We start from the raw sequence: 15,425 nt of genomic DNA on the forward strand, positions 1-15,425 counted from the left end.
ACACCCCCAGCCCTATTTTTTATTCTTTATGTTGAAACAGGGTCTCACTGGGTTGCAAAGGGCCTCACTAAGTATCTGAGGCTGTCCCAGAATTCTGATTCTCCTGTGTCAGCCTCCCAAATGCTAGGATTACAAGCGTGCGGCACCATGCATGGCTTGTTTTATTTCTTATTTGGAAACAGGGCCTTGCTAAGTTGCTGAGGTTGGCCTTGAACCTGTGATCCTTAGCTCAGCCTCAGAAGCACTGGGATGACAGGAGCAGCTGCTGCGCCCACTTCCGAGTGTGCTACTGTGGTCCTCTCCTGTGTCTTGAGACCGCTAAGTTACTAGTTTGCTCCCCACAAGAACTTGGTACATTCGTGGCTGTTACGAGGGAGTCTTTGTCATTTACACTAACTATATCCACATCTGAAAAACCAATTTTCATGGGGAAGGTATTTGTGATGCCCGCCCCAACAATACACTGATATAGGACTGCTTTCTCCTCCTTTTGGAGAATATGATCATGACTACTGTATTTTTAAAGGTACTGCTACTGTCTGTACAGGTATTGACTACTCGGCCCATAAAGGAATACGTAATTCTTGTTTTTTGTTTGTTTCTTTCTTTTACTTTTATTTTTTATTTATTTATTTTTTTTTGCAGTGCTAGGGATTGAACTAAGGGGCTCTCTAGTACTGAGCCACATCCCCATGCCATACTTTTTATTTTATTTTATTTTATTTTATTTTATTTTATTTTGGCGGTACTCGGAATCAAACCCAGAGGCATTCTACCTCTGAGGTACACCCCCAGCCCTATTTTTTAATTCTTTATTTTGAAACAGGGTCTCACTGAGTTGCAGAGGACCTCACTAATTAGCTAAGGTTTTCCTCGAACCACAGTCCTCCTGTCTCAGCCTTCCAAATGCTGGGATTCTCTGACTTGCTGAGGCTGGCTTTGAACCTGCAGTCCTCTTGCTCAGCTTCCTGAGTCGCTTGGATCACAGGTGTGCACCAACACACCTTGCTCTTCTTGGATTTTGAACTTTATTCCAAGTTACCAAGTTTCTTTTTCTTTTCTGATTTCTAATGGAGTAAATGGTCATTTTAATAAAAATACTTTACAACTTATTTATTTCACTTATTTTTATCCATTGAGGTTGTTAAGCTATAGCCTTGTTTTCCAAAATCTTTCATGAATTTTCTGTGTAGAGGCATGAATAAATATTAGTGTGGCACCCAGTTTGGTAAAGAGAACAGTGGTGTTTTGTCCTTTATAGATCAAAGAATTAAAGGACTTTTGGCTTCTCATGAGGAGTCTTAGAGGGAATAATAGGCTACCTTTTACAAATGAAACTATGAAGATGATTGCAGCTGGGCTGGGGATAGAGCTTAGTGCTGAAGTATAAAAAATAAAAAGTAAGCCCGTAACAACGTCTGAACGTCTGCAGCCACCATTGTGTTATAAGTTTTCAACACTAATGGTATAGTTAGTGGGGAAAATGTTAAAAATATTCCATTATATTTTAAAAATAATTTTAATGTTATTAAGTAACAAATATTAATGGCAGTAACTTTGACAAATACCAAAAAGCTAGATGCAGTGTCACATACCTATAATCCCTGAGGCTGAGACAGGAAGATCACAGATTTGAGGTTAGCCTCAGCAATTCAAACAGAAATAAAGAAGAGCTGACTCACTACGGCGAGTCGTGGGGTGGGCACAGGCAGGCGGAAACCATTTCAGACCATGAAGCCCTCGGAGGAAAAGAAAGCTGTTACCGAGGAAAGAAAAGTTAGTCTGTGTGGTGACAGGCTGCCTGTTGTCTTGCTGCCTTCCCCATCTTCATTTGCAGACACTCAGATTGATAACCTGATGTAATTTCTCTAGTAAAGTGACAGATTTTATGTCTTTGAGTTTTTAAGGATTCTTGAAATTCTTGTGGAGAGTATAGCTGTATCTCACGTATGGCTGAGACAGAGCCTTATGTGTCAGGAAGGCTACATTTTGGCTTTGCTCATCTGAGACTGGCATTAAACGGGATAATCTAAATACTTGGAGCTATAGGAAAAGGAAAAAAGTAGGCACACATACATACTATTTTCCCTTTATCTGGTTAAGAAATATACCAGTGAGCAGGGCATGATGGCACACGCTTGTAATCCCAGCATTCGGGAGGCTGAGACAAGAGGATTGCAATTCGCGGACAGCCTCAGCTACTTAGCATGGCCCTTCACAACTCAGTGAGACCTTGTTTTTTTAAAAAAAAACCAACTAAAAGACTAAAAAATAGGTTCTGAGAGTGTAGCTCAGAAGTATAATGCTCTGGGTTCCATCCCCTGTACTGAAGAAGAAGAAAAAAAAAGTACCAATGCTCTTTTGTTGAAATATGGTGTACACATTTAGTTGTTTTTTTTTTGTTGTTGTTGTTTTTTGTTTGTTTGTTTTTGGTGGTGGTACTGGGGTTCCTGGAAATCCTTCTACCTCCAGGCTACACTCCCAGACCTATTTTATACTTTTTTAAATTTGAAAACAGGGTCTCTTAAGCCAGCGCGACTGGCTTTGAACCTGTGCAATCCTCCTGTCTCTGCCTCCAAAGCACAGGGATTACAAGCATGTGCCACCACGCCCAACATCACATTTAGTTTTTAAAATGTTTTTTGCCGGACGTGGTAGTGCATGCTTGTAATCCCAGCATTGGAAGGCTGAGACCGGAGGATCGTGGTTCGCAGACAGCCTCAGCTACTTAGTGAGGCCCTCTGCAATTTAGTGAGACCCTGTTTCAAAATAAAGAATAAAAACTAGGGCAAGAGGGTGTAGCTCGGAGGTCAAATGCCCCTGGGTTCCATCCCCAAACCCATCAAAAATAAAAAATAAATAAATCAATCAATAAAATTGTTTTTCAACAGTTTTTTTTTTTTTTTTTTTTGCAGGTCTGGGGATTCTGTTTTTAATTCTGATCTTTTACTTCTGTTATGAGAAAACAGAAAAATGACTGTTGAATTATCTTAATACATACTTTTTGTTTTGGTACTGAGGATGGAGCCCAAGAGCATTCTACCTCTGAGTTACACCCCCAGCCCTAGTTGTTATTCTTTTGAAATAGGGTTTCACTGAGTTGCGAAGGGCCTCGCTGAGTAGCTGAGGCTGTAATATGTGCTTTTCAGTGAAGTGGTACAATGCAGAAGTTTATCATTTTTAATGTAGTTTTCCATTTTCTCTTCACTTCAAGGCTTAGTAAATGACAAAGAGTCCAAAGATGCTATGACAGAAGGGGAAACACTTGAAGAAGATGAAGAGGAAGAAGAAGGGGGAGCTGAAACAGAAGAGCAATCTGGAAATGAAAGCGAAGTAAACGACCCAGAAGAAGAGGTGATGCCTTTTATTTTAGCAAATAGGTACATTTGTGTAAGAGTGTTTGACTTGCGAGCCAAAACTGTTTTAATACATAAGCTCGCCCTCGTGGTTTCATTATAGTAAATGTAACTAGTAGTATCAACCCCTTCATTAATTAGGGTTTTTAAAGAAAGTAATAAAAGACTGACCATTTGTTTAATTAGTAATTCAAAGAAAAAAGTGTTGGATCTGTGTATGTTAATCTCTGTTGAATATGGACTTTTTAGCCTGTGGGTCTTACAGTTTTAAAAACAAAATTACTTGCTAGATATTAGTAAGCTCTGTCCTATTTTTTTATCTTTAGTTGAGGATTCTGAAATTTATTATATATCATAGTAATTGGCATGCCCTTTTTTCTTTTTAAGACTCTTATTAGGCTAAACTATTTGAAATTGCTCTCCACCATTTTTTAACCATTTTCATATGGTCAGCCTAATAGTTTTAATTACTCTGTCACACCTTTTTTTTCCTGTCACACCTGCCTTAATTGAAATTTTTCATTCAAAATAAAAGATGTCTGGGATTTGCTTCATTCTCTAGAGGTAGACTAATTAATGGGTTAGGAATATATGAAAAAACAAAACTGACCATGTGCTAATAATTGTTCATTAGTGTAATGGGTAAGTAGGAATTCCTTATAGTATGTACTGAGGATTGAACCCAGAGGCCTTCTCCCTCTGACCTATACCACCAGTCCCTTTTATTTTTTATGTTGAAACAGGGTCTTACTAAGTGACTGAGCTAAAATTACAAATGTGTGCCACCATACCTGTCTTTTTATTTTTTTAATTATAAAATCAGAGCCATTGCGCACTGGTGCATACCTGTAATCCTGGTACTTGGGGAGCTGAGCTAGATTCTCAGCTAGCCTTAGCAACTTAGTGAGGTCCTCTGAAACTTAAGACCCTGCTTCAAAATAAAAAATAAAAATAGGCCTGGGGATGTAGTTCAGACGTAGAATGCCCCTGAGTTCATACCCAGCACGCGCACACACGCACACACACACACACACACACACACACACACACACGGATGGTGGCTCATGGCTTATAAACTCAGTACTTGGGAGACAGAGACAGTAGCCAGGCATGGTGGTGCATGCTCGTAATCCTAGCATTTCGGAGGCTGAGAGGTATAGCTTGGACAATTCCCAGTACAATCAATCAATCAATCAATAAATAAAGGTAGGAATAAAATACTAATGAAAGTAAAATTTAAACCAAAAAATTACCACTTATTCTCTGGTTCTTATTTGTATCTAGATTATATAATCATTGTGATTCAATGTATTTGATGTTTTTATATTCCCTTGACTGCTCAAAGCATTAAGGGTAGTGTGATGATTTAGAAGTAGGATTTTAATGAAATATTGAAGACCACTTATACCTAATAAGTGTTTTTAGAAATTGAATTTAAGTTTTAAAGTTTTGATTTGAGTTAATGAAATGTAAGTATTTAAAGACTGTGGGTTGTTTAATGTTTGAAGAAATATCAGTTGTTTAGAGCATTCATATGACTCATAAAGTGGGATTTTTAAAGTTACATTTATCTGGGTGTGGTGGGGCACGCTTGTAATCCCCGCGCTTGGGAAGCTGAGACAGGAGGATCGTGCAGGTTCGAAGCCAGCCTCAGCTGGCTTAAGAGACCTGTTTCCAAATAAAATATAAAATAGGTCTGGGAATGTAGCCCGGATGTAGAAGGCCCCTGGGTTCCATCCCCAGTACCACCAAAAAAAGGGAAAAAAACGTTACATTTAGAATTTTAAGCAGACCCAGTAATGTAAGTTAATTAAAATTCTTTATAGTTAGAAGTAAAAATCTATAAGGCTATTTTTCCTTCAGGTTCGCGTCCAGCCTCACCAACTTAGACCCTGTTTCAAAAAGTCAAAAATAAAATAGGGCTCAGAGTGTAGCTCAGAGGTAGACTGCTCCTTGGTTCAGTCCCCAGAACCACAATAAAATAAGACAAGATAAAATAAAATAAGATCTCTTTGACATCTGTACGGATTCGTCTATCTGTTTGAGAAGGATTTAGCTGCTAGAAGAAGGGGAGCTGGGGACTGACTGGAGGTGCAGGAGTAGTATCGAGAGCCACTGGGCAGGGAAGCAGAGCAGCCTCAGCTTAATAACAGGATGTCCGGGGCACATCGCTGAACTTGTCTGAGCCTCAGTTCTATTTAAGTATAAAATGGGAACGATAAAACTTACTCTTCCATCCTTTGAATTGAGTAAGACAAACACAATAAAGTGTGTGGGAGCATCTTGCAATCTGAAGTGCTGAATCATTGCTTTCCGTTGGCAGCAATATTAAATTGGAACTTAGCAGAGTTAGGTGGGTTTAACTATGGTGAGAGATTCGTTTCAGAGGAGAAAAATATAAAATCTTTAGGAAACTTGTTCTTGTGGAATTCAAGGGTGAGTTTCTAAAACAGATCTTTGTATTAGGTCAGAGTAAGGTAAGGTTTCAGCTACTGGTATGTAGGAAATGTTGCCAGCTGCCTTTGCCCTATCATTGTGAGCAGACTACATAAAAGCTTGAAGCTGGGGAAGAAGAAACAGATTTTTATGCAGACATTTAAAAATGTTTTAAGGCATGTAAAGTGTTGTGATTCTTTTCAAAGTGTTTTAATCTTCTCTTAATGTTAAATGATTCCAGGAGGGTTCTGATAACGATGATGATGAGGCAGAAGAGGAGGAGGAGGAGAATACCGATTACCTTACAGATTCCAATAAGGAGAATGAAACCGATGAAGAAAATACTGTACGTAGGGCTGAAATTTTTGCTGTTTGAAATTAGGCAGTGGTTTCATAGTATTTGAATTTAGCCATTGAAGTTTGTTTCTTTTCAAATATTGAATAATACCTCTTTAGAAATTTATTTCAATTTATTTTTCTAACCGTTTTCTTATAGTGGTTTCTTTTAACACTTAAAAGGCTTTACATTTCACTCACCTCTTCTTTCAGTTACATTAAGCACATCAATACAAAAAAAGCTGTGCCATATGAAAAATAAGTTACAATTTCTGATCTGACTTTGTTTGGTTTTGTTTTCCTAAGGAGGTAATGATTAAAGGAGGTGGACTTAAGCATGTACCTTGTATAGAAGATGAGGACTTCATTCAAGCTCTGGATAAAATGATGCTAGAAAATCTTCAGGTATTAACAGTTGCTCTATTCCAAAGACTCTCCGCAGCACAAACCACTGCACACCGAAATCCTAGTTAGTAGGAGGGTCTTTGTGATCCGAACACCTGCGTCTACAGCAGCTCTTCCTTATGTACGCGGCCCGTGGCTGCTCGTACCTCTAGTGGCCCAACCCTGATTTGCATAGTTCTCTGAGATAGAGTGGGAGAAAATGGAGTAAATATAAGGCCTTGAACAGAGCAATTTCATTGTGCTAATCTTTACCTATTCTCCCTTAAGTCCTTTCTCAGTATTTCTAATCCCTTTTCTTATAGTTTGTTTAGGAGCCAGACTTTGCAGAAGATAAATAATTGTGCAAATTTAGTCTAGGAAATCCTTATGTTAATGTATTATTTGAATAGTTTGTATGTAAATAGAGAAATATAGGCATTTAAAGACATGTTAGTTTTTAAATATACTTATAACATTAAAAATCTAGGTTTTTAGCTGGGCGTGGTGGTGCACGCTTGTAATCCCAGTATTTGGGAGGCAGAGATCAGAGGATTGTGATTTGCAGACAGCTACTTAGTGAGGCCCTTCGCAACTCAGTGAGACCCTGTTTCAAAAATAAAAAAACTAAAAAATAGGGCTGGGGTGTAGCTCAGAGGTAAAATGCCCCTGGGTTCCATCTCCAGTATCGCAAAAAAAAAAAAAAAAAAAAAAAAAGACCACTAGATTTTTGTAAAAGCTCCAGTGAGCAGAGAGGTTGCTTTTGCTGATGCTGGGATTGCACTCCGAGCCTCCTCCATATTTACCATAGTGCTGTGCATCCCACCCCTCTGTCAGCCGTTTTTGAAATGTTGCGGTAATTTGGCATCATTGACATTTTTCTGTAATTAGAGCTAAAATCCCTTGTATTGTCCACTTTGGCCCTAGCTGTTGTTAAACCCTTTGCTGACTTGAGGAGAGATTTTTTTTTTTTTTGGTGGTACTGGGGTTCCTGGAAGCCCTTCTACCTCCAGGATACACTCCCACGGGCTACACTCCCAGACCTATTTTTTACTTTTTTTATGTGGAAACAGGGTCTCTTAAGCCAGCGAGGCTGGCTTCGAACCTGCGCGATCCTCTTGTCTCAGCCTCCCAAGCGCGGGGATGACAAGCGTGCACCACCACGCCCAGCGAGGAGAGATTTTTTTTTTTTTGGTGGTACTGGGGTTCCTGGAAGCCCTTCTACCTCCAGGATACACTCCCACGGGCTACACTCCCAGACCTATTTTTTACTTTTTTTATGTGGAAACAGGGTCTCTTAAGCCAGCGAGGCTGGCTTCGAACCTGCGCGATCCTCTTGTCTCAGCCTCCCAAGCGCGGGGATGACAAGCGTGCACCACCACGCCCAGCGAGGAGAGATTTTTTTTAGGTAGAAAATAAGATTGAAGCTTTTTGTGCTGGTGGATCATCCTGTAGAGAAGAAATACTGGGTTTCACTTGGCTCTACTGAAGTCAAAGCCATGGTAAAGCACAGATTAGCATTTTAGGTGTATTAGGCCAATCTGATTCTTCATTTATTAAAAATATTTCTTCATATATCAAGAAAGCCCTTAACTTGTAAAATAAATCTTAATATCCATGTCATTTAGGAACTTGTCATTAAATAAAACATAATTATTGTCATCTTAAAGACAAAATGAAACCATTTAGTTAAAGTAGCTTTTCCTATCCTGGGCACAATAGCGTGTGCCTATAATCCCAGCTACTAGGGAGAATGGACCAGAAGAATCACAAGTCCATGGCCAGCCTGGGCAACTTAGAAAGACACTCTCTCAAAATATAGTTAAAAAAGGGCTGACGAGCTGGGCGTGGTGGCACACACTTGTAATGCCACTAACTTGGGAGACTGAGATTGGAGGATTGAGCGGGTTTGAAGCCAGCCTCAGCAACTTAGTGAGACTCTGTTTCCAAATAAAATATAAAATAGGTCTGGGTTGTTACGGATTGGGAGAATATGGTTTGGGGAAACTGTTCTCCGGGAACCCCTGCTAGGGTCCTGGACACACCCCCAACCCATAACAAAACCCCAAATGACCAAAAACAGAAAAAAAAAAAAAAAAAACCGTGGATTCTTATCCTAAGCTAAGAATAAATATGCATAGCTTGGACAGTTGCTGAAGATCCCGCCCTGGTCCTTTGATCTGTAGATATGCTAGCTCATATCTCTAGCCCAGTCTGCTCTCTCCAGGCGGATTTGCCCCTGAGGCAGTGGGGGGGGGGCAGTCCCATCTCCCAACACTATTTGTTCCATTCCCCAAGATGTGTGAAATTGTTTTTCCAGGATCTGGGATTTCCTCCTATCTCTGGCTGCAGCTTTCTTTCTTTTTCTTTAGAAATGTAAATTACAAGTTCCTCCTTTCTGCTAGCCCTGGCCTTCTTAGTATAAAGGATATATTGGATATATTTTTGAAATTGGAAATCTTTCTCAATACTGATACATTTTAAAACCTCTTCCCGCTGGGCGTGGTGGCGCACGCTTATAATCCCCACGCTTGGGAGTCAGAGACAGGAGGATCGCACAGGTTCTAAGCCAGCCATGCACGCTGGCTTAGGGGACCCTGTTTCCAAATAAAAATGTAAAAGTAGGTCTGGGAGTGTAGCCCAGAGGTAGAAGAGCTTCCAGGAACCCCAGTACCACCAAAAAAATAAAAAATAAAACCTCTTCCCAATACTAGTACATAGGTGAGACAAGAGGATTGCAGTTCTCGGGCAGCTACTTAGGCCCTTTGCAACTCAGTCAGACCCTGTTTCAAAATAAAGAATAAAAAAATAGGGTTGGAGGTATAGCTCGGGGGTAGAATGCCCCTGGGTTCCATTCCCAGTGCTGAAAAAAAGAAAGAAAGAAAAAAGGAAGGAAGAAAAAATAGGTCTGGGAGTGTAGCCCAGAGGTAGAAGACCCCTGGATTCCATCCCCAGTACCACACACACAAAAAGGATCTAGCTTAGTGGCAAAGCGCTTGCCTAGCCAGCTTGAGGCCCTGGGTTCCATCCCCAGTACTACAAAATTAAGAACAAAAGAAAAGTGAAGCTTTTCCTACCTTAAACCAGTCAGCTACCATTTACTCAGCCATTCACCTGTTTGGCAAATATCTGTTGAGCAGCTGTCATGTCTCAAAAACTGCTAGACACTAGCAGGCTAAGTATAAAGTAGTAAATACAACAGGCGTTATTCCTATTCTTAGAGGTTTATAGGCTCCTCTAGGTATTTAACAACTAAACAAGATGATGGGGAATGCATCTCTGCCACCTCGGGTTTTAACTGGAGCAGAGGAAATAAAGCCATCCGTGCAAGCCTAGGGGGATGGGGGAACAATGTTCCAGAGGTCTTCAGGCAGGACAGGGCTTGTTTATGGAAAAACAGAGACTGGTGTTAGTAGGACATTGTGTGTAGGTTAGTATAGAACAAGACTAGAGAGCTGGAATGGAACCCCTTGGAAGCACATAGTCCTTGTGGAGGTGGTTCAGACACAAGACTGAAAAGCAAGCAGCTCGAGTGGACGGTTGCTATGGTTATCCGGGGAGAGGAGATGGTCCTCTGTTTGGCGTAGTGATAGGACACACACAAGGAGATTAGAAAGCTCTTTGGGAGGCAGAAAGAACTGTAGCTGTTGGGTGCTGGAGTGGATACAGGTGTACAGGGCCGAGGTGATGCTTTTTTCTAGCTCGGTTTCTCACTAGCCTCTGAGCAGAGTCCAGTTTGGCTGTGTAGACACTGAAAAGCCGGGGGCGGTCGCGGCGCTGCCCTCCTGTACCGCAGCACGTGGGGGGTTGAGTCAGGAAGATGGCAGGCTGGAGGGCAGCGCTTAGTAATTTAGGGACCCTGTTTCAAAATAAAAATAAAAGAGGCCTGGGCTATAGCTTGGTGGTGAAATGCCCCTGGGTTCAGTCCCCTGTGCCCCACTCCCCACCACACACACTGCAATTAGACAAGCCTGCAAGGTGTCAGAATGTGGAGACGAGAAGAGATGTGCAGAGTAGAAACACAAGTGTGGTACGCAGAGCGTGGAGCCACGCAAATAAATTAATCGCCTGAGTGTAAAGTGTGGAAAGAGGAGAGAAGCAGGTTCAGGTTGAGCCCCAAGGAACAAGGTCGGACAGCCAATGAAGTGTTTAAAAAAGCCTTTGATATCATCCAATAATTGTTACATATTGCGAGTTCTTTTTTTGGTTTTGTTTTCTTTTGGTGGTACTAGGGGTGGAACCCAGAGGCTTTTCTACCTCCGGACTATACTCCCAGACCTATTTTATACTTCATTTGGAAACAGGGTCTCACTAAGTTGCTGAGAGCCTCACTAAGTAACTGAGGCTGGCTTCGAACCTGTGCGACCCTTCTTTTTCAGCCTCCCAAAGCACGGGGATTACAAGCGTGTGCCACCACGCCCAGCTTGTGAGTTCTTAAGAAGCAAGCTGGACGGGTAGAAGGATGTAATCAGAGAGGAGGAAAGTTTAAATTCACATTTTTGCAGGAGATAGGATTAGTGTGCTAGAGAAAAGCTTAATCCTGTATTAATCCTAATTTTTAAACATTATTAAATGCTGAAAGGGAACAAGTGTATAACCTCTGTCTTGATGAAGATGTCACATGAAGATGCAGTATGTAAAGAGATACTGATGCTCCATAAATCAGGTCCTTTAAGTTTATTGCAGAGATGAATTTAGAATGAACCTAAAGTTGTTTTTTGGGGTTTTTTTTTTTTTGTTTTTTTTATTTGGAAACAGGGTCTCCTAAGCCAGCCGCGCGCATTGGCTTAGGAGACCCTGTTTCCAAAAAAAAAAAAAAATGTAAAAATAGGTCTGGGAGTGTAGCCCGGAGATAGAAGGGCTTCCAGGAACCCCAGTGCCACCAAAATAAATAAATAAATAAAATAAATAAATTCATCTGTAAGAGCCAGGCACGGTGGCGCACGCTTGTAATCCCCACGCCTGGGAGACAGAGACAGGAGGATCACGCAGGTTCGAAGCCAGCCTCGCTGGCTTAAGAGACCCTGTTTCCAAATAAAATATTTTTTAAAATGCTCTAAAAGATACTAAAGTATTTTAAACTTACAGTAATAGTTTGGCACAGGAATAAATAGATCAGTGAGACAAAACTAGATCAGTGATCAAAAATAGATCAGTGAGTCCAAACTAGTGAGTCCAAACTAGACCCAAAACATGGTAATTTAGTAATATGATAAAGATAACATTTCAAATCAGAGGGAAATGGTCAGTAAACAAAAATAAACTTGGATTCAACAAATGGTCAGTAAATAAAGTAAATGTGGACACTAGTACATTTGTATTTAAGTTACTTTACAAAGAAGGCATTACCATTACCTAGCTAGCTTTGAAGAATCGCTCTGTTCCACTTAGCAGGATCTGCGCAGTTACTTGCAGTTCCCTGAATACCCCTACCTTTTCATGACCTTGCTTTTCACACCTGCACTTCTCTGCTTAAATTCCCTATCGGCAAAACTGCTCTTTTACCACCTGCTTGGAAGACATTACATGAAGTCTTTAACATTCTCAATTGTCCTGACTCTCTTCACCCTTCATCAGATCTGTGTGCCCACATACTCAGCCTGGCGCAGAGCCGCTCCGTTCTCTGCACAGATGATCCACATCTCTGGTGCATTGTGATTGAAGTGGTGTGTGTGTATCTTAACAAGTTTATGAGCTTTTGGGGGAGTAGATAAGTCCCCTCTTTTTCCTTTTTTGTGATTTTGGGGGTTGAACCCAGGGGCATTCTACCTCTAAGCTACACCCCAGACCTGTTTTATTTTGAAACAGTTTCTCACCAAGTTGCAGTGGCCCTTACTAAATTGCTGAGGTTAGCGCTGTGAATTTGCAACCCTCCTTCAGTGCCTCCTTCTTTGGGTTGGCAGGAGTGAGTCACCACTCCCAAGCTTGAGTCTTCAATCATTTAATTAATTGATCGAAGGTTCAGTGTAAATGTTGATAACAGTTGATATCACTAAGCAAGAAGCTGATGTAAATGGTTATAGCCTGCACTCATTGATTAGCTGTATTGCGCTCTGGCTGCTAGGGAGTGCTGGGGTCCACCAGTCTGATGGGAGGTCAGGATGAGCAGGCCCCTGTGTAAGCGTGAAGACGTGTGCTGTGAGCAGGAGAAAAAGGGCAGAGTGCGCTGAGGAACGGGAAGTTCGGGAGGACCTGCAGTACCATGTGCTTCAGAGAGCCAGCAGACAGGAGCCAAACCACGTGTTTCCTTCCCAGACGTATATGTAAAGGTTTTAGATAGTCACGAAATATCCTCCGATTTCATCTGTGTTTCAGAGTTTCTGCGCTTGCAGTTGTTTGCAGTTCACATTGACATATCCATGTGTATGTTGGAATATTCACATGCGTTCATTTCTCTCTTTAAGCAACGGAGTGGAGAATCTGTTAAAGTGCACCAGCTCGATGTTGCTATTCCTCTGCATCTCAAAAGCCAGCTGAGGAAAGGGCCTCCTCTTGGTGGAGGGGAAGGAGAGGCAGAGTCTGCGGACACTATGCCGTTTGTTATGCTAACAAGGAAAGGCAATAAACAGCAGGTAAGAGACTGTCTACTGTGTAGTTACAACTGAATGTTAGTTAGCAAGTATAAGGAGCAACTTTACATCCATCCATACATATATGTGTGTGTGTATATATATATATATATATATATATATATATATATATATATAGAGAGAGAGAGAGAGAGAGAGAGAGAGAGTGTGTGTGTGTGTGTGTGTGTGTGTGTGTGTGTGTGTGTGTGGTTCTGGGGGTGGAACTCAGGGGTTTTCTACCTCCAAGCTATACTCCCAAACCTATTTTATATTTTATTTGGAAACAGGGTCTCACTAAGTTGCTGAGAGCCTCACTAAGTAGCTGAGGCTGGCTTTGAACCTGTGCGATACTCCTGTCTCAGCCTCCCAAGCGCTGGGATGCTTTATATATTTTAAATTAGCTTTTGCCTATAAAAGAAGAAATAATTTTATCTATCATTTGTATAGAAGGCATATTTGACTTCTACAGATAGATATTTCTTAATGGATATGTCACTTAAAATTTAAATTCACACCTATTTGTAAAACTGTAAATGTTGTACCTGTACTTGACTGAAAGTCATAATTTTCATTAGGAAGTAACATAATCAGGCTTAGTTAGGATGGGTTAGAGAGGAGCCATCTGTACCAGAAGGGAGACTGGCCCCTGTCCACCAGGACAGCTCAGAGAGAGGGTACCTCAGTGAATTTTATCTCTGCTTTGTTAGGTGATTTCATGTTTATATAAGGGATCAAAGTGGTAGTGTAGGCCATTATTTTGCTGGAGTGCAAGCAAATCTTGATATACCAGCTATATACAAGTTAGATTTAGGGAAGATGGGACAGGCAAAACCTACATCTTGACAGTGTTAGTGAAACTTAACTTTGAAGCCGGGGTGGTGGCGCACACTTGTAATCCCAGCATTTGGGAGGCTGAGACAGGAGGATTGCGGTTCATGGACAGCCTCAGCTACTTAGTGAGGCCCTTTGCAACTCAGTGAGACCCTGTTTCAAAACAAAGAATTAAAAATAGTGCTGCAGGGTGCAGCTCGGAGGTAGAATGCCATTCCATTCCCAATACCGCAAAGAAAAGAAAGTTAACTTTGACTTAAGTTCAGAGCTTTCCTATCTTCCTCAGACACTGCCTTCCCCAGCCCCGTCCCACCCACCCCACAGCCCCTGGACCTAACCAGGCCTCCTGTGCTCCCAGGAAGGCCACCCCTGCCCCTTCCAGAGGCCGGCTGGCTCGGACTCCTCCCCGCTCCCTAGAGGTTGAGGCTTGTTTTTGTCTTTGCTGAAGGGCCTTGCAAGGCAACTGTGATTAGCTCTTCCTTGGTCCTCATTCCTGCTACTCAGCTGCAGCATTACATTGGTACGTTTCTTGGACCCTGAGTTTTGTTAACTAAAAGAGGCCTTTTTTTTTTAAGGATCAAATTACATAATAAGTAGTTTTTCTTTTTTTTCCTTTTGTGAGGTGCATGTGAAAATTCGCTACCACTGCTGTCAACCTGTACATCCATTTAATCCTTGTAGAACAGATAGTCATTGGAAAAAAAGCAAACCTTAAATTTGGGAGACTTTCGACAAATAAATTTGCTTCAGCAATCTGAAATTCAGAATCGCATGGATCAAACACTGTCTCCTGTGACTTTATTACAAAAAGAGAAATTGAAGTTCTGTTTCTTAAAGTGCAAGAATAGGTTTTGTTGAGCTTTAAAAATACTAGCAAACATGATATAAGAGCAAACATGATATAAGAGTGAAGCGTTCTTGCGTAAGTAGATTTTCACTCTTAAAGACTTTATTTGGAATTTTGGAAAATGTTCAATTTTAGGAACATTATTTGGAGAAACAGCACTGGTTTTTTGTGGTCTGAAAAAGAAAGTATTTTTTGTCCTGATTTTTATTTCTTTATTTGGCTTTTGGGAGTTGGCCTTCTGGTGCAACGGTTTTTTCTGCAAGTGAAACATGTTGCCTTAAAGGAACCCTTAATTCCTAAGTGAAAGATCTCTTTGTGTACCAGATTTGTACCTAGGAATAACTTTCTGTTCTAGTCATTAGGAAAAGAAATTGACCAGTGAAATAAGTAGTTGAAGAGAAATAAAAGGATAAAGTTGTAATTGATTTCTTTCTAGAGACAGTTTTCTTAAACAAATGCATATAATTATTATAGCTTAATCCTTGCAGACAAATCATTGTTTTGCAACTAATATTTTATTTATTTATTTATTTATTTATTTATTTGATTGATTGGTGGTGGTGGTACCAGGGATGGAACCCAGGGCCTTTCTACCTCTGGGCTACACTCCCAAATCTATTTTATATTTTATTTGGAAACAGGGTCTCACTAAGTTGCTGAGAGCCTCAC

General features: G+C 40.9%; 1 protein-coding gene across 1 annotated transcript in view; it reads left to right on the forward strand.

Annotated features, from left to right (window-relative positions):
- The window catches only part of UPF2 (UPF2 regulator of nonsense mediated mRNA decay), a gene marked incomplete at both ends in the record, with an annotated part of 103,564 nt that overhangs the window by 73,049 nt on the left and 15,090 nt on the right, over window positions 1-15,425 (forward strand). Inside the window, 4 exons of the mRNA XM_080716938.1 lie at window positions 3,215-3,354; window positions 6,034-6,138; window positions 6,435-6,533; window positions 12,914-13,081. Of these exons, the coding sequence (XP_080573064.1) occupies window positions 3,215-3,354; window positions 6,034-6,138; window positions 6,435-6,533; window positions 12,914-13,081 (512 nt within the window). The remainder of the gene's footprint in view (window positions 1-3,214; window positions 3,355-6,033; window positions 6,139-6,434; window positions 6,534-12,913; window positions 13,082-15,425) is intronic.

Source organism: Muscardinus avellanarius (genome assembly GCF_963383645.1).
Source record: "Muscardinus avellanarius genome assembly, chromosome: 20".
NCBI lineage: Eukaryota > Metazoa > Chordata > Mammalia > Rodentia > Gliridae > Muscardinus > Muscardinus avellanarius.